At 40.1% G+C, this 25,986-nt stretch overlaps 1 protein-coding gene across 1 annotated transcript in view; it reads right to left on the bottom strand.

The window, feature by feature from the left end:
- Positions 1-673: 673 nt before the first annotated feature.
- The window catches only part of LOC117400757 (protein FAM135B-like), a 107,830-nt gene continuing 82,517 nt past the window's right edge, over positions 674-25,986 (bottom strand). The window contains exons 8-20 of the mRNA XM_059021291.1: positions 20,410-20,563; positions 19,940-19,989; positions 16,078-16,233; positions 15,156-15,229; positions 13,835-13,989; positions 11,294-13,304; positions 10,712-10,878; positions 10,186-10,277; positions 9,665-9,762; positions 6,312-6,463; positions 5,619-5,729; positions 3,568-3,681; positions 674-999 (exon numbers count right to left, since the gene is read on the bottom strand). Coding sequence (XP_058877274.1) covers positions 794-999; positions 3,568-3,681; positions 5,619-5,729; positions 6,312-6,463; positions 9,665-9,762; positions 10,186-10,277; positions 10,712-10,878; positions 11,294-13,304; positions 13,835-13,989; positions 15,156-15,229; positions 16,078-16,233; positions 19,940-19,989; positions 20,410-20,563 — 3,540 coding nt within the window. The 3' untranslated portion in view covers positions 674-793. The remainder of the gene's footprint in view (positions 1,000-3,567; positions 3,682-5,618; positions 5,730-6,311; positions 6,464-9,664; positions 9,763-10,185; positions 10,278-10,711; positions 10,879-11,293; positions 13,305-13,834; positions 13,990-15,155; positions 15,230-16,077; positions 16,234-19,939; positions 19,990-20,409; positions 20,564-25,986) is intronic.

Here is a 25,986-nt window from a genome sequence, read left to right as displayed (position 1 = left end):
CAGTTTAAATAGTTAATATTTTTAAGTAACTTAAAGCCTTTGCGGTCCGATGTCGGACCCTGTCCGACAGCATCAAAAAGGCGTCAATCACAGGTCTCTAGTCGTTTTTTCCCTGGAAAAAGCCGAGAAAAGCTTTCAATGGCTGAGAGAAGCTGAAAAAAAATGGAGGCGGAACTGAGCAATATGCATAGTCCCTTCACCACAGACATAACACGGACATAAACAAACAAGATAGCTGCTTCCGCATCCAGCGCTCAAAGAAAATCGTGGACATTTGCCAAGCTTTTTGAGACGTTATGGTAATAAAATAATGACTTGGATAGAGTGTTTTTGACGAGTTTGATGATAAAATCGAGTGATCAAGAGATGATTTATCAGTATGCATGACTATGAAGAGGCATGTGATAAATACAGCGAACAAGGTGTGGCGGGGCTGGAGATGCAGTACTGAGTGTCCTGTTGATATGCAGTGCCTTTTAAACCTGTTTTGCTGTGAATAAAATTACTTTTAAACTTTTAAGCGCGTGTAAAATAAACAGCTTGTTTGAAAATAAATTAGACCTGATACGCCTGACAGGCGCTGAATAAATGGACCGCGAAGGGTCAAATACAGTAAGAGATGCAGATAGTTTGGTAACCAGTGACTTCAGAATCTACAATAGAATCGCAAAGCTTCTCAGTTTTTGGTTTTATTAATTTGTTAATGGATAACATTTTGCAGTTAAAGGATACTGTCATGCTAAACAGCTGAATGCTATCTAAATGCTCACATTATGCAAAACGTGAGAGAATATTATTTGAAATAATGAAGTCCAGCCACCAGGAAGAACTTCTCCAGGAATAACTCAGAATCGAGTACTGCAATGTGGGCTGCCCTTCCGATCAGGGTGTTGGCAGTGTTGGGCAGGGCATGGAACACATTCTGTCGAATCAGATTGCACTCCTTGGCATCTAATAAGGGCTGTAGCAGGTTGTTGATCATCTCTACGTAAACTGGGCCTAAAAGACAGAAAAAAATAAGAAGGATTTGCAGTTCAAAGTACAGTATAAGTAACTTTTTCACAGCTGTAGTGTCCCCTCAGTCATTTTTGGGGTACTTCCTCTGGTGGAGCAAGAATGTAACATGTAAGTTGTAAGTTAAGCTGTTGACAGATGCATTCAAGAATTGAAAATGTTCAGCTCTCCACACCAGGATGTATAGCGAAATGTCAATGTTTGTTAACCCCTTAAGGTACACAACGAATTGAGAGGTTGTTCAAATGCTTTCTTCTTGAAATACATTTGAGAGGAAACTGACAATTTGGATGATCAGATTCAACCTGTCAGTACATTTTAAACCCTGTTTCATGCACTGCATTGCAAAAATAAGAAAGTCAGCATCATTTTTATTTGTGGGACACATACAGCTCTGGAAAAAATTAAAGAGACCACAGCAAAATTATCAGTTTCTCTGGTTTTACTATTTATAGGTATGTGTTTGGGTAAAATGAACATTTTTGTTTTATTCTATAAACTACTGACAACATTTCTCCCAAATTCCAAATAAAAATATTGTCATTTAGAGCATTTATTTGCAGAAAATGACAACTGGTCAAAATAACAAAAAAGATGCAGTGTTGTCAGACCTCGAATAATGCAAAGAAAATAAGTTCATATTCATTTTTAAACAACACAATACTAATGTTTTAACTTAGGAAGAGTTCAGAAATCAATATTTGGTGGAATAACCCTGATTTTCAAGCACAGCTTTCATGCGTCTTGGCATGCTCTCCACCAGTCTTTCACATTGATGTTTGGTGACTTTATGCCACTCCTGGCGCAAAAATTCAAGCAGCTCGGCTTTGTTTGATGGCTTGTGACCATCCATCTTCCTCTTGATCACATTCCAGAGGTTTTCAATGGGGTTCAGGTCTGGAGATTGGGCTGGCCATGACAGGGTCTTGATCTAGTGGTCCTCCATCCACACCTTGATTGACCTGGCTGTGTGGCATGGAGCATTGTCCTGCTGGAAAAAACAATCCTCAGTGTTGGGGAACATTGTCAGAGCAGAAGGAAGCAAGTTTTCTTCCAGGACAACCTTGTACTTGGCTTGATTCATGCCAAAGCTGCCTGATTCCAGCCTTGCTGAAGCAACCCCAGATCATCACCGATCCTCCACCACATTTCACAGTGGGTGCGAGACACTGTGGCTTGTAGGCCTCTCCAGGTCTCCGTCTAACCATTAGACGACCAGGTGTTGGGCAAAGCTGAAAATTGGACTCATCTTCAGTAAGGCTGGAATCGGGCAGATTTGTCTTTGTGAAGGACGCATGAATCAAGCGAAGTACAAGGTTGTCCTGGAAGAAAACTTGCTTCCTTCTGCTCTGACAATGTTCCCCAACTCTGAGGATTGGTTTTTCCAGCTGGACAATGCTCCATGCCACACATCCAGGTCAATCAAGGTCTGGATGGCGGACCACCAGATCAAGACACTGTCATGGCCAGCCCAATCTCCAGACCTGAACCCCATTGAAAACCTCTGGAATGTGATCAAGAGGAAGAAGGATGGTCACAAGCCATCAAACAAAGTCGAGCTGCTTGAATTTTTGCGCCAGGAGTGACATAAAGTCACCAAACATCAATGTGAAAGACTGGTGGAGAGCATGCCAAGACGCATGAAAGCTGTGCTTGAAAATCAGGGTTATTCCACCAAATATTGATTTCTGAACTCTTCCTAAGTTAAAACATTAGTATTGTGTTGTTTAAAAATGAATATGAACTTATTTTCTTTGCATTATTCGAGGTCTGACAACACTGCATCTTTTTTGTTATTTTGACCAGTTGTCATTTTCTGCAAATAAATGCTCTAAATGACAATATTTTTATTTGGAATTTGGGAGAAATGTTGTCAGTAGTTTATAGAATAAAACAAAAATGTTCATTTTACCCAAACACATACCTATAAATAGTAAAACCAGAGAAACTGATAATTTTGCTGTGGCCTCTTAATTTTTTCCAGAGCTGTATGTATGTCCCTTGTACCTTAAAAGGTTAAGAGGATTGACTAAACATTCTGTTTCGAACAGCAAACATCCATAGTATGCTTTGCTCCCATCTTATCGATTTAAATGTGAAATGCATAATGCAGTAAGCTAATGCTATAATTACCAGGTTGTCTTGCTTTGTTTGCAAGTAATACAAACAGTGTAAATATTGAATGTACACTGCATACAATACAATACTTATTTTTATTAATTTATTTAACCAGGAAAATCCTGTTGAGATTAAAATCTCTTTTCCAATGGAGATCTGGTCAAGAAGGTGGCATACAACAACAAAAAAAACAAACAAAAACAAACACACAAATACAAACGAGCACAACCAACACAAACAAGTCAATTAATCACAAGAAACAATCCTGGAGCAAAAGCATGCCTCAGCTACCTTCAAACTCCTTTCAAGGGATCAAGACAGTAAGTTTCAGTTATTTCTGAAGTTTATTCTAAGACCATGGATATGAATACTGAATACTCATATTGTGTAATATACTGAAAAATAGTCTTGACCACGAGCAGAAGCATACTGTACCTGTGCCTCTGTCTTTTAAAGCTGTTCTGCACATCTCTATCCGTGCCGAATGAAAGGGAACATACCGATCTTGTGGAGATGCCACCAACACGACATTCTTAAAATGCTGCAGTCCTGAAATCGAAAGGAGAAAACACTGTGAACAAGCGCGTGGTGGGACTACGCTGTTGTATCTTGAATGAGATATCATGGGTAATAGAAAGCCAAGCAGCAACAATGTTACCACAGACTTCTCATAGAGTCAGGTTCCTATACGGCTGCCTAACAGCAATCCCTGTCATAGCATCAAGGCTCCTAAGCATACGATTCATGGCATGCAATAATTACTGTTGGCATATAGAACCAATGTTAGTTCAAAACCAATATCAAACTGGTTTGTGAACCTTTAAAGAAAGTAAGTGTTGTGTATGTTTAGCCTTATTGGTTACACTTTAAAATACTGTCAGCAAATTCATCTGATTTTCGATATGTATGCAGATGTTACTTCTATGGAATACTATTAAACTCTAATTGTTGTATTGTATTGTATTGTATATTTATAAACACAGCATTTTTGTGTGACCTAACAGCTGCTTTTGACACCATAGATCATGGCATTCTTCTTGACCGCATTCAGAAGTATGCTGGGATCTCTGGAACCTGTCTCTCCGGGATGTCCTCTTACCCATCCGGATTTGTCCCCCAAGGATCTGTTCTTGGGCCCCTTCTCTTCAATATCTACATGCTTCCCTTGGGTCACCTCATCCGCCAACACAGCCTTATGTTTCACTCCTATGCTGACGACACCCAGCTCTACTTTAAACTCAACCCTGGAAGCCTCCGTAGTCAAATATTCCTTCTACCATCTTCAAAACATCTCCAAAGTCCGTCCCTACCTGTCCCTCCCCAGACGGGGAGATACTTTGTCATGCATTTGTCTCCTCTCGACTCGACTACTGCAACTCTCTATATGGTGGTCTCCCAGCATGCGCCATAAACCAACTGCAGCTAGTTCAGCAGTGTGGAGTAGTGGTTAGGGCTCTGGACTCTTGACCGGAGGGTCATGGGTTCAATCCCCAGTGGGGGACACTGCTGTTGTACCCTTGAGCAAGGTACTTTACCTAGATTGCTCCAGTAAAAACCCAACTGTATAAATGGGTAATTGTATGTAAAAATAATGTGATATCTGTATAATGTGAAATAATGTATAATGTGATATCTTGTAACAATTGTAAGTCGCCCTGGATAAGGGCGTCTGCTAAGAAATAAATAATAATAAATAATAATAATAATAATGCCGCTGCCAGGATCCTTAACAGATGTAAAAAATGTGATCACACCACCCCCCATCTTGCCCAGCTGCACTGGCTACCTGTAAAGTTCATGATTATTTTCTCTCCTGCCCTTCATCACATAGGTCCCGAGTACCTCCTCAACCTGCTGACACACTATGTCCCTGCCCGCAAGATGAGGTCCTCTGACTCTGGCCTGCTTGTTATCCCTAAGCAAAAGTGTACCTTACTTGGAGAACACTCGTTTAGCTTCATGGCTCCGACTCTCTGGAACTCTCTCCCAGCTTTGGTGTGTGATGCTCAAACTGCTGCTCGCTTTAAATCAACTCTCAAGACCCACCTGTTCTCTCTTGCTTTCCATGCTCTTTAAGCCTGATATCTGCTATTAGCTGCTACTATTTCATGTATTATGTTACTATCATGTATTATGGACTTTCCACTGTATTTAATGTATTATGCATTTCGCTGTATACAAAGTATTATGGATTTTTTTGTTGTTACTGCATCTTATAAAGCGCTTTGTGATGGTGGTCCACTATGAAAGGCGCTATATAAAATAAAGATTGATTGATTGATTTTTAACAAGTCCTGGAGCTTCTATTCCTATGGAATGGTAAGCATTACAATGAACTAACTTAATCCTTAAAACAATCACAAAATATGAGTAAAACTAAAGTAACTTAAAAAAAAAAAATACATGTCTGTTGAAACAGACATTTTCTTGATTTAAAGATAAATAAATAATATGCTGTACTCTTAACTGTATCCTGCTGCACTTACCTGGCTTCTGGCTTAGCAAGTACAGAAAGGTCTTTCGAGGATCTGAGTGATCTCTGAAGGTTAATTGTAACAACGATCCAGATTTCTTAAACTTCTGCATGAGCCAGAGACCTGGGAGAAGGTGAGGGGGGGACACAATTCACATAAAATGTTTTTTAATCCCTAACATTAGAATACAGTATTAGAAAACATGGTCTTTCTGGTCTTTCAGAACACATTGATAAGAAAATCAGAGAACAGTAAGCATGTATAAAGCACATTTTAAAAATCAGACAGGTAAATAGCAAGTATAATTCACAGCATGGAAATCGTCCCAATCCAAACTGAATTGAGCGCAGAACAATGGAGAATGTGTGCTGGCAGCAAAATGACAATCCTGATGCCTCAATAAATAAAATAATAACAAATAATCTCCCTGTACTGGAGCTTTAGAACCAAGAGCAACACGCAGTCATCTTTGTGAGCTGGTTTAGTTTATACGCTATAATTGCACTATAATCTTCCCAGAGTGTTCATTATGGCTGCCAGTGTCAAAAGTAATACAATAAAAACAGGTGAAGGGATTTACCCTGGTAGAGAGAATCTGTGTGTAATACAATACAAATACAGTACATGTTCCAATAAAACAGCTAGGTCTGGTTCATAAACAATGCAATGTGTGCTGACCAGAGTGCAATAATGAAAGACTGTTACCTGTGCTGACCAGAGTGCTGGTGTTATACAGCGTTCCCAGGTGGGGTCCAGACAGTGACAGGAACGTGTGCAGCTTGTTGAGGTAATATCGGAAGCGGGGTCGCGTCAGCACTGACCGAATTATGATGTTGCCCAGTGAATGCCCAATGAAGCTGTGCGTAACAATCAAAACACAACACATTTCAAGATCTCCTTTAACATAATCAAGTCTTTAAAATCACAAATGGTATAAAGTTAACCCAAAACACTACTTCAAATTAGCACAGAGAGAAAAACAAGAGGACATAAATGGAAGCAGAATAAAGGTAAGTTTAGAACAGAAGGTAGGAAGCACTGTATTTACAGAGTTATAAATACATTGAATAGTCTACCAGGTGAAGCAGTAGGATCTAAACCACTGGGAACTTTTTAAAAGAATATTTGATTCTGTGCTTTTAAATTAGACCCCACCAGTAGTGGAGACATGTGCGAACAAGGGACAAGCCTTGGTGGGCCGAATGGCCTTTTCTCGTTCCCAAACATATGTTCTAATGCTACTTTGTTTTCAGCAGGCATTCACAGACAAGTCCCCCAGTGGTGTAGCAACTAGACAGACATTGACAGAAGAGCAAACTGCTGTCTCTCTTTCATGCATTTCTTCTATGAAACCACACTTCATGATAACAGGTCTTATTTCTATTATTTCCAGTTTTTTTTCCTGGTTGCATCTGTTTCTGAGGGTCCCTGATTTGAGTTGTAAGAAATACCTGATCAGTGTCCCTGATTTGAGTTGTATGGAAGTAGACAAATCTAAATCTAAAACAAAATTGCCAAAATGGTTTAATAGATCAGAGAAAAAAGGCACTTCACAGAGCGTTTAAAAGGGACCAAGAACAAAGTACACAGAAAGAGTACTTGGAACTACAAACACAAGTCAAAAAGGATGTTAGCAAGGCCAAGAGAGAGATAGAAATGAGCATTGCTAAAGGGGCTAAAACCAATTCCAAAACGTGTTTCCAATATTATAACAGCAAAAGAACATTCAAAGAGGAGGTAACATGTCTAAGAGATTCAAATGACAAAATCATAGACAAAGAGAAAAAAATAGCAAATATATTAAATGATTACTTTTCACAAGTTTTTACACAGGAGTATACAGGCAACATGCCTGTTCCTATCCAGTTTTAAATAACTTTAGCATAACAGAGGCAGACGTGTTAAAGGGACTAGGAGCTCTTAAAATAAACAAATCCCCATGGGCCAGGTGAGATCCTTCCAGTAGTACTCAAAGAAATGAAAGAAGTTATTTACAAGCCGCTAACCAAGATCATGCAACAGTCTCTTGACACAGGGGTTGTACCGCCAGACTGGAAAATTGCAGTTGTAATACAGATCCACAAAAAGGGAGAGAAAACCGGACCAGGTAACTACAGACCAATAGGCCTGACTTCTATTACATGTAAACTTACAGAAACTATAATAAGATCCAAAATGTAAAATTACCTATATGGTAACAGTATCCTGGGAGACAGTCAGCATGGTTTTAGGAAAGGGAGATCGTGTCTAACTAACCTGCTTGATTTTTAAGAAGATGCAACTTCGACAATGGATAATTGCAAAGCATATGACATGGTTTATTTAGATTTCCAGAAACCTTTTGACAAAGTCCTGCTTAAAAGATTAATTCTCAAACTGAACGCAGTAGGGATTCAAGAAAATTCATGCACATGGATTAGGGAGTGGTTAACATGTAGAAAACAGAAAGTACTGATTAGAGGAGAAACCTCAAAATGGAACGAGGTAACCAGTGGAGTACCACAGTGATTAGTATTAGGTTCTCTGCTCTTCCTAATCTACATTAATGACTTAGATTAGATTCTGGTATAGTAAACAAACTTGTTAAATTTGCAGACGACACAAAAATAGGAGGAGCGGCAAACACCGTTGCAGCAGCAAAGGTCATTCAAAATGATCTAGACAGCATTCAGAACTGGGCAGACACATGGTAAATGACATTTAATAGAGAAAAGTGTAAGGTACTGCACGCAGGCAATAAAAATGTGCATTATAAATATCATATGGGAGATACTGAAATTGAAGAAGGAATCTATGAAAAAGACCTAGGAGTTTATGTTGCTTCAGAAATGTCTTCATCTAGACAATGTGGGGAAGCTATAAAAAAGACAACAAGATGCTCGGATTTATAGTTAAAAGTGTTGAATTAAATCAAGGGAAGTAATGTTAAAACTTTACAATGCATTAGTGAGACCTCATCTAGAATATTGTGTTCAGTTCTGGTCACCTCGCTACAAAAAGTATATTGCTGCTCTAGAAAGAGTGCAGAGAAGAGTGACCAGAATTATAAAGGTTTAAAAGGCATGTCATATACAGACAGGCTTATAAAACTGAATCTATTCAGTCTTGAACAAAGAAGACAAGGCGATCTGCTTCAAGCATTCAAAATTCTAAAAGGTATTGACAATGTCGATCCAAAGGACTTTTTTGACCTGAAAAAAGAAACAAGGACCTGGGGTCACAAATGGAGATTAGATAAAGGGGCATTCAGAACAGAAAATAGGAGGCACTTTTTTACACATAGAATTGTGAGAGCCTGGAACCAACTCCCCAGTAATGTTGTTGAAGTTGACAGCCTGGGATCTTTTAAGAAGCTGCTTGAAAAACAAGCAAGATGGGCTGAATGGCCTCCTCTCATTTGCAACCTTTCTTATGTTCTTATGTTCTAAATACCTGATCAGGGTCCCTGATTTGAGATGTATGAAATACCTGATTAGGGTCCCTGATTTGAGATGTATGAAATACCTGATCAGGGCACTGATTTGAGTTGTATGAAATACCTGATCAGGGCACTGATTTGAATTGTATGAAATACCTGATCAGGGCACTGATTTGAGATGTATGAAATACCTGATCAGGGCACTGATTTGAGTTGTATGAAAATACCTGATCAAGATCCCTGATTTGAGTTGTATGAAATATCTGTAGCGTAGAAAGACTACAGTAACAGCACCTTAAATCAGTGTATTTTAATGCATCAGCCTGGATTGGACTGGATTTCAGCCCTTCAGTAGAAGCCAATGATACAAGACTACCTAGTAAGCTGTCCCTGCTGGCTCTCCATTTCCATCTAGTGCTCAAAAAGCAGAAATGCTACAGTGGTGTGGAACATGTTTTAAATGAAAATACATAATTGTTGTACCATTTTCTTTTCTTATAAAACTGCACATTTGAGACTTATATAGTGACTTGAAGTCACACAACAGGTAATGCATGATGAAATTCATTATTTAGTTACAACCACTTTAATATTCATCATTGCCACTTTAAACTGAGGTCTGTTTTATTTATTGTTTTACCTTATTCTGGCTATGGTGAGGTTATACAGTTGAATGTGCTGAATGATCTCATCCAAAAGTCTGTCTGTCATTGTGTCAAAATCAGCAAAGGTGTCAGTCTAGATAAGTGAGAAAAAAAATATATAGTCACAAATCTTTGCAGTTCTGTACTGTAGTTACTGTATGTTATAAGCACTGGACTCAATAACACTCCTTCATCTGATTAATCCTGTTACCGGGTACCAGCGACAGTCTTTCTTGAACTGAGCTTCATACTTTTAGCTTTACACATTCATTTCTGCAAATTAATTTATGTTTACTGTACTCTTGGATGTAAATGTAACAGAATACTGGTGTAATACCAGGTATAGTCTACCTGGTTTCTTTCGAAATGTAACAGCATACTGGTGTAATACCAGGTATAGTCTACCTGGTATCTTTTGAAATGTAACAGCATACTGGTGTAATACCAGGTAAAGTCTACCTGGTTTCTTTCGAAATGTAACAGCATACTGGTGTAATACCATATATATATTGTCTACCTGGTTTCTTTCTGACATCAGGAAGTCCAGTTTTGATCCAGGCAGCCCCAGCTCAATAAAAGTCTTCACCAGCCGTAGATCTGCACTGTTGCCTGAAAAAGCATACACTTGTGTTGAGTGCAGTTACGCAAAAGTAACACATTGCAACTATACAGTAGTTACTGACACCTTAATTGGACAGCATCACCCAGCACCACCATCACTGGATCTCCAACAGCCTTGCCAAAACACATGATGCAGAAGAAGCCAATGATACAAGACTACCTTTGATTTGATATGCTGCTCCAGGGAGGGGCTGGGTAAAAGACATGATACAGTAGAAGCCAATGATACAACCTGTTTCAGATGCAGGCTTGGTCACTAGATATAAATCTTTGCTTTAATGAAACAAAGATTTGAACACTTTTCCAAATGTACTGTATTTACAGTATCATAGTAGTAGTGCAGTACCAATTTCTTTCCACATGGGGCTACTATGCACCGTTCTATTTTTGCAAATGCTACTAATAAGAACACATATGATTACCATCTAGACCATGAACACAGATTACAAGATGAATGCCATCCTCGAAATTCTCTTCCTCTTCCTCAGGTGGAAAATATGGCACATCAGAGGCCAGCTGGGGTAGATTGCTGTACAGTGTACCTCGAAACTTCAGCTCATTTAGAAGATCATCTTTGGCCTTATAGAAACTAGAGAGAGAAGAAATGTGACATTCATCATTATATTTACAGAGCTATCTCTGGCCCACAGGATATCCCCTAATTGTATGGCCACTACTCAAATTAAGCTGCGAATATGCTGTTATTACACATGCAGCATAAAGAACCACACTACTATCAGTTAGTTATGTTAAGATACAGCATTGGAAATCAGTCTTTATTTCTATAGCAACAGTACTTCTTCTTCTTCTTCTTCTTCTTATTGAAAGTTAAGTTCTTAAAAGTGGCATATGCTATTTGCATTGAATGCAAACACATTGTGATTGTCCAGATGTAATTACCATAGGCTCCAGAGAAGGTCATTAAAAAATAAGCAAGGACTAATCATCGGGTCTTTTTTCTAATGGTTAGGTATAATAATCTGCTTTTGAAAACTGACACTTACTTAAGCATTCTCTCGCTGGTTTCTTCATCCACACAAAAGGAATTAGAAGAGATCACACCAAACGAGCCCAGAGGCTGTCTGGTGATGGGCGATGTTGCCTGCCTCATTGAAAACCCGCTGACTGATGGAGAATCCCTGAGCACAGAAGAGAATGGCAGACAAGTTGGGGCGCACGAAACTGATAGGTTAACCACCTCTACTACCTTCCTGTTCATGAATGCCAAACCCGAGCTAGGAATGTTTGAAGATTTCCCTTGACTGGGCAAAGTAGGATGTTCACAGTCTATCCTCTCATTCAGATTATCCTCCTCATTCAGTTCTATTTGATGGAAACACTGATCAGATTCACGCAGAGTTGCTTTGTTAGTGCTGTCCAAAGAAGACCTAAACTCCCCTTCAGACACATCACCTTCTTTTAAATCAAATGCTGGCACCTTGTCACTGAGGTGTGGGACTTTTTGACTGTCCAATTGATCTCCACAATTTGGTACACTATTATTTTTGTAGTTCTCTTGGGTTATAGGGGAACTAGCTGATGTGTAAAATACTGCTTTGTCAGGTTGAGTCCCAGTGTGTTTTGGAAGTTCTTCATCAACAAACTTTTTATAAAGAAATACCTCTGGAACACCTTGTAATACTGCATCCACTGTGCACAGAACTACCTGGTTTTCTAGAATTCTAGGTATGTTCATTTCTTTGGAACAATTATAGTCCTCATAAATGTTTATGTCTCTGTGTTCATTTTTACTACTTTCTCTACGAATTGTTACACACTCTGGCATGTTCCCTTCCAGGATATCCTCCAAAGAAGAAGCATTTCCAACTGGACGATCATTTTGCCTCATTATGTTTCCTCCCACAGCTGTACAGCTTTGAGACTCATCGCCCCTTTGTCTCCGGTCCTGGTTCGTTTCTAAGTCCTCCTCAGGGCTGCTTATCTGAGGAGCGGAGACAGATTTGGTCAGCTTGCTGAGTTCCACTTCCTGTTCTTCTTCTTCATAAGGCAAGGAGCTGATGGACGTCAGGGAAGCCTGTATCCCACCGGGTAAGCTTGCGTTACTTTCGGTCTGACACCCCTCCAGGGAGTTTCGGTGCATGGTGTGCCTTCTTACGAGCTGGTGCAGCAGGTCCCTCTCACTGGAGAAGTCCTGAGGTCTGATTCGAACATCCAGCCAGGCTACTGAGCTGGGCTCACTCTCAATCCCAGAATCAGAAATCACAGAAGAAGACCTCTTCATGGTCCTTAAGCTCCTGGTGAAGTCATCCTTTCCTGCTCCATATGTATCATTTTCAGCTGGTTCACATTTGCTTGGCACTGTTACTGTCCTTTCCATCTCTGAGACGGAAGTATCAGTGACAGACAAACTGAATAACAGAATGTCTTCATTTTCATAAAGCGTGCCCCCATGAGGTGGTATCTCTGCTCGATTTGTGGTGGATTTAGAGTCATACTCATTGGACACATCCTTAACTAAAACACTGCTTTCATGCTCTTTCTTTTCCAACTCATTTGAATGACAAGACGGAGATAAGCTCTCAGCCCTGTTTAAGTCTGTGGACTCTGTTTTGTTTGACGTTGTTACTACTAATACTGCTTCTCCTCTGTATGGGTCTGTATCACTTGGCCTGACCTCAATATATTTCAGACCAGTGTTAGAGCTGCTGTCTCCCCCCGTTGGATCTGCAATCCTTCCCTCCAGCTCTGAATCATGAGGTTCATTATCCTGAGAATTACTCACTGCAGTGCCTTCTAAGGTATCACTGTTTTTTAGGTTATTATTGCTTTCCTCATATTCTTCACACAAAGAAACATACACTGACAGATCTGTGCAATTATAACTTTTCAAAAGGTTTTCATTCATTGGTGGTTTTCCAGAATCATGCTCCCTTGTTGGGGAAGCTTTTCTGTCCATTTCCGATTCTTCTAAAGAAGTGGTCTCTTTGTCTTCTTTGTTTCCATTAGCAGTGGGCACATGTGGGACGGAAGGCGTGGCACTGCCCAAGTCCTCATCTAAGAAAAGCAGATACCAACAGATTGTTTCAATTAGTTCATCTTGTTTCGGACATTCATTTATATATTTCTAAAAACTTTTGTAGCAAAAAAAAAAACCTAGCTATTCGTTGCATTTTCCTTGTCAGGGTATGAATACTTCTGAAAAAAAATGCTGAAATAAATAATTGTAGCAATAATTGTAATTGTATTTCTTGCAACTTTTCCTCATTCACAAAAGCAAAACTTTTGCTTCAAAAGATTTTTCCTATAATTATTTATTTTTGAGAAATTTCTAGAAATTATACATTTTCATTAGGATATGTAAACTTTTGACTACAACTGTGTGTAAATAATATATCTTGAGATAAGCTTAAGATAAGCAAAGAAAATGTAAAGAGGCCAACAAGGTAGAAAGTCAACATTTAACATAATAAACCAAAACACATACAGTATATCTGGAAGATCTTTGTGGGAATATCTCACAACAACCCCAGCCCCCAGTAGAAATGAACTATGTATGGCTCTATACATAGAAATAAATTACTGACCCACACTGGGGAGCTCTATATATCTGTCTTCAAAGATGATGGGAAGAGTGTTCCAGTCCCCATCTATATCCAGGCACTCAGCAGGCAGGGGAGGCATCTTAGTGAGATAGTCTGAACCTCGAGCTTGAAGTGCAATCTGATTTTGTCGCTGGATGCTTGAAACAAAACCAAAAAAGACAAAGGACCTTATATAAATGACCTCAAATAACGTTATATAAAATAATCTAAAAAATGTGTTCACCCTCTTATTAGTTTTAAAATACAGTCCAAGTTTTACACCTTATTAGCAATAGCAATATATTAGCAGCACCCCCTTTCCTTCTGTTGAGGTTTCTTTGCTTGCACTTTATTCTTTACATTTAGAATATGCGTATAGTGTTATATTATAAGTAGGGCTGTCAAGCGATTAAATAAATGAATCTTAGTTAATCTCGATTTTAATCGCATATTAAATTGATACAATTACTACATCCATCTAATTTAAATGTGTTTTATTACTGATGCTATTATTATTACCCTTAACTATAAATTTGTATATATATTTATATATTTAGTTAACCAAGAAATGTACCCATTTAGACCAAAGTGTACACAACCAACACAATAAAACATGTAGTTCAAGCTTGATCAGCAGCATTCAGATTAGAAAACAGAATAAATAGGATATCTATTTTTAAATGTGATTGTGGACTGAAATAATTTTTTTTTTTTTTAATAAGTATTTTCTGTCGAAACTGGAGGGTTTAATTTGTTATTGTATTGCTATTTTCTGTAGAAGAGCTGCTAGTGTATTTTGAGAAGTGAAGGCGTGTTCAGCACGGAGCAGAATAGATGCACTCATGTGTGATTACTGGAACTCACTTTGACAGTAGACAAGTAAGCGTCTTTCTGTCCAGTGAGCCGTCAGAACATAAAAAAAAAAACTCCCATTCATTTGTAGTGCTTTGCTCCATTACGCGGTTCAGTGACTAACTTTCTATTTTAACAATAACTGCACTCAGACACTCAGTCCAATGCTGCCGCGGCTGGGATTGAAGTACGGTGTGCCGAAAGCCTCAAGACACAGCAATGTGATAAAAAAATGAAGTAGTAGTTAACAGCGATTAATTGACAGCCCTAATTATAAGACATTATAAAACACATGGCTGCTGCTGCCTGGCACTTGATGTGCTCTTTTATTTAGACTCAAATGGTGCAGCTGCAATCAAACAATGTGACCTACAGCACAAAAAAGGGAGGCCAGTAAAAATGTTAACAAAGCCAGTAGAGAAGCATTTGAAACAATGCACTTTGTTTTGGTGTATTAAGATGTACAACTCACAGCTCTTCTTGGAAGGTCAGAGATGCACGTTTGTGATGTTCTGTGAAAAAGTACGCTTCTGAAAACCTTCGTACCTGTTTGGATAGAGCGGAAATTATAAACAACGTTTATGAGTGGCACAGCGCTCAGTGGCGATTCCTGCCTGAGACCATGTTGCTGTGTTTCTGTTTCCTGTACGCTGTAACCTGTTTCAGATAACACAGGAATTGCTGGGAAAGGCTCTAAATCCCCTTTCACACTGGCACTCCTACCCGGGTCCCGACCCATGTTCTGGCTATCAACGTCACAATCCTGTGTAGTTTGAACCCACGTACCTGGGTCGTGCCCGGGTTCACCCGGGTCACAGCAACTCACCTCAGGATATGGACCGACATGCTTTGACCCCGGTTGAGCGAGACAAAATGCATGGTGGCCGTTAATAAGCAGACAAAATAACAAACAGCCATGCCTGCGTGAAGGTTTCACTTCTGCAAGGAACATTTCTGTTTATTTTGCTTAGCCATATTTGCAGCAGGGATGAAGAAACATTTGCTCTAATCAACATTTGGGCTGACAGTTCAATCCAGAGAAGCTTGGTTGGAAGTGTCCATAACAAGCTGCTTCCGGTGCATTGATACGCGTATTGTGTACTTGTGTCTGTCACCCTGGTCAACCCTGCTTTATCAAAAGCAGTGTGAAATCATATAGCCAACCTGCATGGTCCTGACCCGGGTAGGTTCCGGGTAGAGCAGGTAACATTTTATAATTAATTTTCCCCAGATTAATAGTGTTTGAATGTTGGTGCCTACACTTTGCAAAAAGTATCAGTCACTGTTACGGCTACACCATGAAGGCTGAACAGCACTGCACTAACACATCTACAACATTGGTGCAAAGAACATGCTCACATTTAGCAGAGTAAAACAAGCTGTGAAGTCTTTACCCTTAGGGTGTGGTGTTCCTGAGCCAAGTAGGATGTAACTTCAGCCTGAAGAGTAGCTGTGTCTAGAAACTGGCTCCAGAGAGCCATCAGGTAGGAACAGAGTTGAGTCAAATCTCTGCTAATCTGCTCCACAACTTTATCATGACTACTCTGCACCTGTGAATAAAAATATCGACAAAAAACATTCCAGGAATCAGGAATGAGACATCCAAAGTGGTATTATTTAGAAATGACAGCACCTAATTGCTCCTTAGACTGTTAAGAATCCACGGATATTTACTTATTATATAAACGAAGATAAAAGAGTACTTTATAACCCTTTTACCAGGAAGCTGCCTTCTGTGCACTAGGTGGCACTGCTGCATTCGCCATGCTGCTCTCCCAGGCTGTTTCCAGATTCGTCTGCTACAAAACTATTTTTCAGACAATTACCAAAAATGCAAAGGTCAATGCTGTTTTGCTTATATTGGAACTGACAAATACTTCCTCAGGGGGATAACCTTTCACCAAAAGGAAGAAGCTACTGTATACTGTATAGATAAGGTGACAGTGGAATTAGCTGCCCACATCACAAAACCACCCTAATCCGGAACACTTTGTTAGTCACCGCAGAAGAAAGCTGCTCCTGAATGGCCGGGATATAAACTGGATTATGCAGCAGTCAGCAAGACGCACGGAGAGCTGGAAGCCAAGAAAACTTTTAGAACTACTGTATGCATTATGAACTTCAAAAACATTTGCTGTGGCTTCCGGCATTATAGTCCCGTCGTTGACAATAGTCTTCCCTTGGGTCAATCATTTTCCACTATAGCCTTCCTCTATATATATATAAATCTTTGCTTTGAATATTGAATTGGCAGGTTATTTAGTTAATAATCTGTTTAGTTAGTACTCCATGAGGGAGTTAAGATTTTGTTTTGTGTATTTTCTGAAACTCTGGAATTCAACACTCATCTTCTGAACAAGATGTGTTTACATAAATAAACACACAGGTACCACCCTGTTTTTGAATTCTACTCTGTTGTCTGAGTATTCTTACTAAAAGACTGTGGTATTCGCTCTGCTAAACGGTGGTAATCCAGACGCATTGTCACAATATACAGTTGTAGTCAAAAGTTTACACACCCCAATGGAAATTTATAATTTCTAGAAGTTTCCTGAAAACAAATAATTTTTGGCAAAATCTTTTCTAGATTTATTTAAGCATTTTCTTTGCAAAACTCCAAAAATGCTAATTCAGAAGTATTCATGCCCTTTGATGCAATGACAGCACAGTGGAACGTCGCATATCCCACCGTCACATAACCGCCCTGATCAATTAACCCCCTCGCTAAATAAATAAATAAATAAATAAATATTAAAAGTAGGCTGTGAGAGTAATGGAATTGGCAGCAAGTGCAGCTTCAGCGATGGAAACAGAAAGAAAGCGTTATAGCAATCAGCCTTTTGATGCGTTCCCCTTTAAGAGAGGCAGGCTGTGTGCGTGTGTCAGTCAGCTGCTTGTAGCAGTGACATTTCAATACACCAGTCGAAAAAGCTTTTTTTTGTGAAATGTGTTTATATGATGGCACGCACGCTTGCAGATATTGGCAGAGTGTTGTTGTGGCTTTTAAATATATTTGAATTAAACAAAGCAAGCTTCATAAACGCAATGCTTACCGGCCGTTTGTTTAAAATAGCCGAAGCAACGACAGAGATATTAAGAAAGAAGAACCAGGGAGGCAGAGACTTCTAGAGTTAAGAAAGAAGCCATTAGTTGCAGGTTACTGTACATTTACTGTTTGTTTTGTATTTTTTGTGGAGATGGTTTACAGCAAACCGCATAGCAACACTGTATTTGTAGCCTAATTAATCTTGTTTACAGTGCTTATTTTTAAAGCAAAAAAATGTCCCCATGTTTAAAGCAGTTTGCGTGCTGTTTTTGTTCACTAACCTATTTATGGATGTGTAAATGCTTTTTCTATAGATGTTCGCAAATCTGACTTTTTCACATATCTGCCTATACCCCAGCCCACAGGGGGTCGGATATGCAACGTTGTACTGTATTGTCTACAAGGTGCTAGAAATTTCAATATGATAATGCAGAACCTAATTTTAGAAAAGTCTAGAAAATGCTGGATTGTAGATGAATATTCTTAGTATAAAAGGGTTAGGCATAGGGTGATTGCTGTCATTACCAATAAGTCAATATGGGGAAAAGTAAATAGCTATCTGAAGACCTTAGGCAGAAAATGATTTATTGCCATAAAGCTGGAGAAGGATACAAGAAGATTTGTAAGCATTTGAGTATCCTAATTTCAACTATTGTTTCTATTATCAAGAAGTACAAAAAAGACCATTGAGAACTTCAATGGTTGCAGGCCAAGGAAAAAGCCACTCTTAGGAAAACGTCACAAGGAAAATCACTTAAAGTTTTCAAAACAGCATTTGAATGGTGCATATGAGTTCTGGGCAAAGGTTTTGTGGAGTGATGAAACAAAAATCGAGCTATTTGGTCACGCTGATAGTCGTTACGTTTGGAGAAAGTCTGGTGAGGCATACAAAGAAAAGAACACCATACCTACTGTCAAATATGGAGGTGGTAATATCCTTCTATGGGGCTGATTTTCCTCTAATGGCACAGGATATTTAGTTCCAATACATGGTAAAATGGATTCCATAGCATACCAAAATATATTGGCCAATTATCTGAAACCCTCCGCTACAAAACTTGGTTTAAAGTGCAACTGGATGTTCCAACACAACAACGATCCAAAGCAAAACATCAAAATCAAGGTTCTGGAATGGCCTAGTCAAACGCCCAATCTAAATCTGATTGAGAATCTTTGGTATGAGTTGAAGAAGGCTGTGCACAAGAGAAGTCGTCGGAATTTGAATGAACTGGAACAATTTTGCGTTTAAGAATGGTCAAAAATCACTAAAGAATCATGCCAAAACTCACTGACAAATATCCTAATTGTTTAAATTAGGTTATTATTGCTAAAGGTTCCTCAACTAGCTATTAATTTAATTTTCCTTGTCAGGGTATGAATACTTTTGAATTATCATTTTTGGAGTTTTTCAAAAAAAACTGCTGAAATAAATAATTGTAGACATCTATTTCTTGTAAGTTTTTTTCCTCATCCACAAAAGCAAAACTTTTGCAACAATGTTATCTTTTGCTATGATATGATAACATGCTGTTTTTTGCCAAGCACAAATAACATGGTTTATCTATGAAAATGTATTAAAAATTAGAAACCATAAAAATGAAAATATGGGAGTAACTGAGTCAATTTGAGAATGACACCAAACCAATTAACGAGGACCAGTAAGGAAGAGCAACTAGAATGAAAAATAAATGTCTTTCTACAGGATTCTGGCCTGCGTGAGCAAATGTGCCGCTCAGTACAGGACATGTTGCCTTCTGAACCGCCGCAGCTCAACCGAGCTGCAAAAAGATGTCCTGCAAAAAGATGTTTTTATTGCAGTAGGAACTAGAAGCAAAATGAATAATAAAGTTGGGACCAAGTCTGCCCAAGGTGTACAGTATCTTGTTTAACTATCTACTTTCACATTCCAGCTGGGCTGATTATATATATATATATATATATATATATATATATATATATATATATATATATATAGCCCTTTTTTTATCACATCTTTACATGACCGGTCCCTTAATTCTCACTTTAAATGTTTTTGTATATATTTTTTGAGTGCATCTGTTTTACACCTGTTTAAGTATGCCATCTAAACTGCCTGAATAATCTTTATGTTTATTTTTTTATCCTGCAAGCCATGTGCTGAAATTGAATGTTTAATATACGATGCATATTTTATAGCCTGGAGTTGTAAAACAATTTGAATGCAAACGTACCTGCAGTTCAGTAGATAGCTGTTTTACTGTTTCCTCAATGGGAAGTTCTTCTAAGAAACACAAATATTATTTTAATTTGCATGTGTTATATTACATAGGGCTCTGTTTATAAAGCATTACGTCTTGAGTAATTTAAACTCTCTATATAAAATTCAGTTTTTATGCATATTTGGTATTGCTTAAGAAAACAACCAGCAGTCTTGACAGTCTCAATTATCAAACTGCATTTCTGTATTTAAAAAAGGCTGTTAATAACTCATGAATAAAGTATTTATCAGTTGGGCCCATGGAGATTTTCTACATGTATTGAAGCAGATTTTTTTTTCAGTAATGAGACACATTTACCACTTATAAAAAATATAAATCTAATAAAAGACACAGGTTTGAGGGATTTAGCAAAAACACAGCTTCCACACATGAGCAAGTAAACAAGATGATTTTTTGTTTGTTCAACAATTGTGTCTCCTTACCAATCTCTGTTTGTGGCAGCTCAGGGATCTCCTTCATCAGGCCTGTGTAATAGGTCCTCAGTCCTCTGTGTGCATTCAATAGCAGGCAGCAAAGCCTCCTGTGCCAAGAGTATGCATGCTGCATGCAGTTTTCAGAGGGGACATAGAAACTGCCCTGTCAAAACAAATTAGAAATACAGAGTTTCTATTATGTCTCAACAGGGTCATATCTGTGTTAGGTGGTGATTACAATAGGCATTTCACGGGGTGTGAGCAAGGCCCCCGAGGTGATGTTTAGGTATGTGGAATTAGTAACAGATGAAACATGTAAAGAGAGAGGCTCCACCTCTTCGAAGGCCCAACCCATAGAAGGGGGGTTCCGTCATTGAGGAGACCCTACAAACGGAGGGGTGGGGGGGTGGGGGGGTCACCATCTCTGAGATGACCCGACATACGAAGAGGCTTGCGAACCAGAAAGAAAAACACTGATTAGTAATATTAACACATAAATACAGGCATCAGAACCTGAAAGAGAAGACAAGGGATCATGCATGCTAAAGGAGGGGTTTGGCCGGGGGTCCCCTCTGACTCACAGAGAACCCTCCTCTATGAGGTAAACTTAACAAAGGTTTGGAGAAAGTGGAATCACTAAACCCCCAAAGAATGGATTGATTTATTTGAACAAAGATAACCCATCATAACATATAGGGCTCGGTTTTGATGACGGGGCAAACCTCTAGTACTAGGGCAAAACATGCTTGCACCTGATTTTGATGAAAAAACTTGAATAACTTTCAAGATGTAGCCTAATTTGCATGTTAGCTTTGAGCGATTTTGATGACGGCGCAGACGGGGGTGACTGTGTCGCAAACTAACCAGGTAAGGGGAGGTTTATTTGAAACGTAGGTGCTGTCTATCCCATTAAGAAAAGTGAACAGAAAGTGGTGAAGGAGCATGGCAGCACCAAAAAAATGTCTGCTATATATAAATATATATATATATATATATATATATATATATGTGTGTGTGTGTGTATATATATTTATATATATATATATATATATATATATATATATATATATATATATATATACACACACACACACATACAGTGGTTTGCATAAGTATTCACCCCCTACCAATAATGTCATTTTGTTGAATTACAAATAACGTATGCACAGTCCTAGTTATACTTGTAGCAATTCCCATGCTACATAATGTGGGTGTAAGTCTCACCCACCTGTCCCTTTAATTAGGGTCAGTAGCCTGGCCAGGTCAAAACTTCATTTCCCATAGTTCCTTGCAACCTCCCTCTGTTCATCCTCTCTCCCCATTGGCTTATTCAGATTTCCACCCCTCCAATCTCAGAGCTCCTTAGTAGCCAGCACTTGTATTAAAGCTGGCTAATCAGGCCTGAGAGAGACTCCCTTTTTCAGAGGAATCCATTTAACTACAGCATTTTCTCTACTTAAATTTCAGTGAATCCATTAACATCCTTAGATAATTCCAGTGCATCCGTTCATTTTCTTTTGTCACTGCGCTTTGTCTAAACCCCTCTTTTTGTTTTCACTGTTACTTGTTTAAGTTTAGCTGTTTTTCTAGGTCTGTTTAGTGTTTGTTGTTTTATGTGTGACGGTCTCAATTTTTTCCTGATCCTCCTGATTTTTTTCAAACAACTGTTCACCATTCAACTCAACACTACTGGACAGTCTCAACAATTTCAACGTACTCAATGTTTTCAACTTTCTACAATCACCATCATTTCGGGACACTTTGCTGGACTGCCTTATTTGTGGGTGAGATCATTTCTTTTTTGTTTGGATTTTTTCTACTTTAATTTGATACTTTGTGTCCTGTATTTTTTTGTTATTTTGTTACTTTGTATGGATTTCAATTACCCTGCTATTACTGGACTTGTTGGGCCTACCTGTCATTCTCCCACCATCTTTTGTCTATCTGTGTGTGTTGTGTTTGTGAGTGGGGGTTTATTGGAGACCCTCCGGACACTACATTCATTTCTGTTTGGTGTTACTGTTTAGCCTTCTGTTTGTCCCTACATATTTATCTGTACCATCTTATTTCTTACCTGTTACCTGCAATTATTTGAATTCCTTTCTTATTATTCATTTCATTCATTTGTTCATTTTCATTTGTTGACATTATTGTTCACAATAATAAACCGATTGTTCTTGAAATTGACACCTCTGACGTCCCTGCTTTTGCTGTCTGTCACTCTTGCTGACTTATTTAGCTATAGGAATAGGGCCAGTAGAATCTCCTTAGGGAGGACAGTGCAACTGCTTCTCAGTTGTGCAGAGTGATCGTTACAGAATTGGTGGCCCGTACGGGGACCCTTTGTGTCATTAAATTCAAATCTAAATTCATCAGTTTAAATTGTTGGGAACTTAATGTCAGAAATGGAAAATCAGACCTTGACTTCGCTAAACTTCTCTGAGATTGGAGATAGACCCCATGTGACTATCAGAGAGCCTATCACAGAGATAACAACCCGCATTAGTGACCTGTACATTACCCAGGAAGGGGTAGATCTTTCTGGAGGCGATGATGATGAAGGGAACCTTACTGACAGTGTTGCGATAGGGCAATTGACTGAGTACTGTTCCCATCTCACTGACCGTGTTGAGCAACTGGAAACACAGCTGTCTGAGTTACAGGAGAGCAGCATTAATCGTGAACAGGTCCTGCGAGGTTACATTGAAGGACGCTTCGCAGATATGGAGAATCGAAGGCAAGAGGCCCTTGACGAAATGGATCTGGAAGTGGTGAAGTGCCTGAAACGCCGCGATGTGCTGTGGGGAGAAGAGCTGAAGAAACTCTTCAAAAAGACCAGCACCCCTCGTCTACCACTTTCTTTGCCGTCTCTCTCCTCTAGAAAGCAGTCTGCACCACAACAATTCTCCTTTGACGGTGGGTCTGCTGATTACCATGGCTCCAGAACTGAAGGAAGTCTTTCCCAAGCAAAGCTGCCCATTAAAATCAACTTCCCAGAGTTTGGCGGGGAGGCCAGCAGTGATGCCATTGACTTCCTGGACAAATGTGATGAATTCCTAGCGCTACGACCCATGACACCAAATCAGATCCTGGCAACCATGTCCAGTGTGCTGAAAGGCTCAGCAAAGAGCTGGTGGGTTGCAGAGCGCAAGGGAATCCACTCCTGGGAACAGTTCAAGACTGTCTTCCGTCAAGCCTTTCTGCCGTCTGACTTCCAGACCGAAGTGGAAGACCGACTTCGCTCCAGATTCCAACTTCCTGACGAGCGAATCCTTGACTTCGCCTATGACTACCGTGCCCTATGTCTGCGCTGGAAGCCAGACTTGGAGGAGACTGAGTTGGTTTGTCGCATTCTAAACAGCTGTAATCCCAAACTGGCAAGCTGTCTTAGGGGAACAGTGAAGACAGTGGCAGAACTGGTGCGCATCGGGACCCAGGTGGAGAGAGACAACGCTGCTCAGCGGGAATACTGGGTCAAGGCAAAATCCAGCAAAGCTGTTCAGGACAATAGGAGCCATAAAGGAGCTATGAAGAAACCGGCAGAGGTCAGCATGGTTAGAAGCCAGGAGAAGAAAAATGTAGTTCCTGCTGCAAGCCTGACTCTGCTGATCGTGGATGTGGGCGTTCGAGGGCTCCAAGGGCCTGCAGTCCTGGACACTGGGAGCACCTTCACTCTGATGAGAGAGAGTCTCTGGAGGAAGATAGCTCATCCAGGGGAAGAGCTGGAGTCTGCACAGGATCAGTATTTCATACTGGCAGATGGACAGTCACACCAGGCCAAAGGTCAAGTTCGCCTCACTTACCTTCTCCACGGAGAGATCTGGTTTCTAGGCACATATGTCCTACAGGATCATCACCTGACGTTTCCCCTTGTTCTAGGCTTGGATTTCTTGGAGAAAACTCATACCCAGATTGACATTGTAAATAGGCAGTATGGTGTCAAACATCAGAAGGATTTCTCCTACCATCCTTTTTTGCCACGGTATGAGGGGGAAGCTTCCTGGGACAGGTCCTTATCGAGTGTCAGCCTCTACTTCCATACATCTTGCCAGCCACCTACCACCTCTGATCCAAAACCATGCCAACCGGCGAAGGTGACCATGACCATCACCTCAGCTGAACCATCTCCTGTCGAGCAACAACTCCAGAACCTCCAGCAAAAGTGGTCTTCAGTCTGCACTGATAAGTTGGGAATGACAACAGTCACCCGTCACTCCATCTCCACTGAGGACGAAGTCCCTGTTCGGGGTCGACTGTATAGAGCGTCTCCACTGAAGAAGGCTTTAATCAAGGAACACGTCCAAGACATGCTGCTGGACGGAGTTATAGAACCATCTAACTCCCCATGGTCCTCTCCAGTGGTGCTCACAGAGAAGAAAGATGGTGGTTACAGGTTCTGTGTGGACTACAGAAAGCTGAATGCAAAGACTGTCTTTGATGCATATCCCATGCCCCTCATTCATGACATCCTGGAGTCCCTGAGTGGTGCTGCGGTATTCAGTTCCCTTGATCTACGTTCAGGTTACTGGCAAGTGGCGATGGACTCAGGAAGTAGAGCGAAGACTGCGTTTACCACACCCTTTGGTTTTTATCAATTTAATGTAATGCCATTTGGGTTAAAAAATGCTGCAGCCACTTTTCAACGGCTGATGGAGAGAGTGTTAGGAGACCTCCGAGGGAAGATCTGTTTCGTCTACATAGATGACATCATTGTCTATTCACCAAACTCCGCACAGCATCTTCAAGACCTCGAAGCTGTCTTCCACAAACTTCATCTGGCCCGTCTTACACTCAATCTCAAAAAATGCCACTTCTTTAAACACACTCTCCATTTCCTTGGTCATGTGGTTTCAGGTGAGGGTGTAGCTGCTGATCCCCACAAGCTCCAAGCCATCCAAGAATATCCCATTCCTACCAACTTGAAGGAGGTTCAACGGTTCCTAGGTTTGGCAGGGTGGTACCACAAGTACATCCCCAGGTTTGCGGATATTGCTGCCCCACTTAACAACTTGAAAAAGAAAGATGTCCCCTGGAAATGGACAGGAGAGTGCCAGAAGAGTTTCAAACTCCTCCAAGAAGCTTTGATCAGTCCTCCAGTCCTCGCTCACCCGGACATCAACAAGACGTTCCGAGTCTTTACTGATGCCAGCGATGTAGGACTTGGAGCGGTTCTGACTCAGCTAGAAGGAGATGATGAGAAGGTAATAGCCTACGCCTCCAAATTACTGAACTCTGCCGAAAAAAACTACTCCACATCTGAAAAGGAGTGTCTCGCTGTCGTGTGGGCAGTAGAAAAATGGCGGCATTATCTGGAGGGGATGGAGTTTGAGGTTGTCACTGACCACGCTGCACTCTCCTGGGCATTCAATAACCCAAAAACCTCTTCCAGACTGACCCGCTGGACTCTTCGCCTACAACAATTCACTTTTACCGTTATTTACAGGAAAGGTAGTCTGAATCTTGTACCTGATGCACTCTCCAGAGCTCCACTTGTACCACCTTCAACTCCTTCTGCGTCAGTGTGTGCTAGCAATGCCCCTGCGAGTAGCATGGATCTTCCCACCACCATGGACCAGATTGCGGCCG

Source organism: Acipenser ruthenus, chromosome 4 (genome assembly GCF_902713425.1).
Source record: "Acipenser ruthenus chromosome 4, fAciRut3.2 maternal haplotype, whole genome shotgun sequence".
Classification (NCBI taxonomy): domain Eukaryota; kingdom Metazoa; phylum Chordata; class Actinopteri; order Acipenseriformes; family Acipenseridae; genus Acipenser; species Acipenser ruthenus.
The sequence above is the reverse complement of the archived record's forward strand: the minus strand, read 5'-3'. Positions and strand labels throughout refer to the sequence as shown.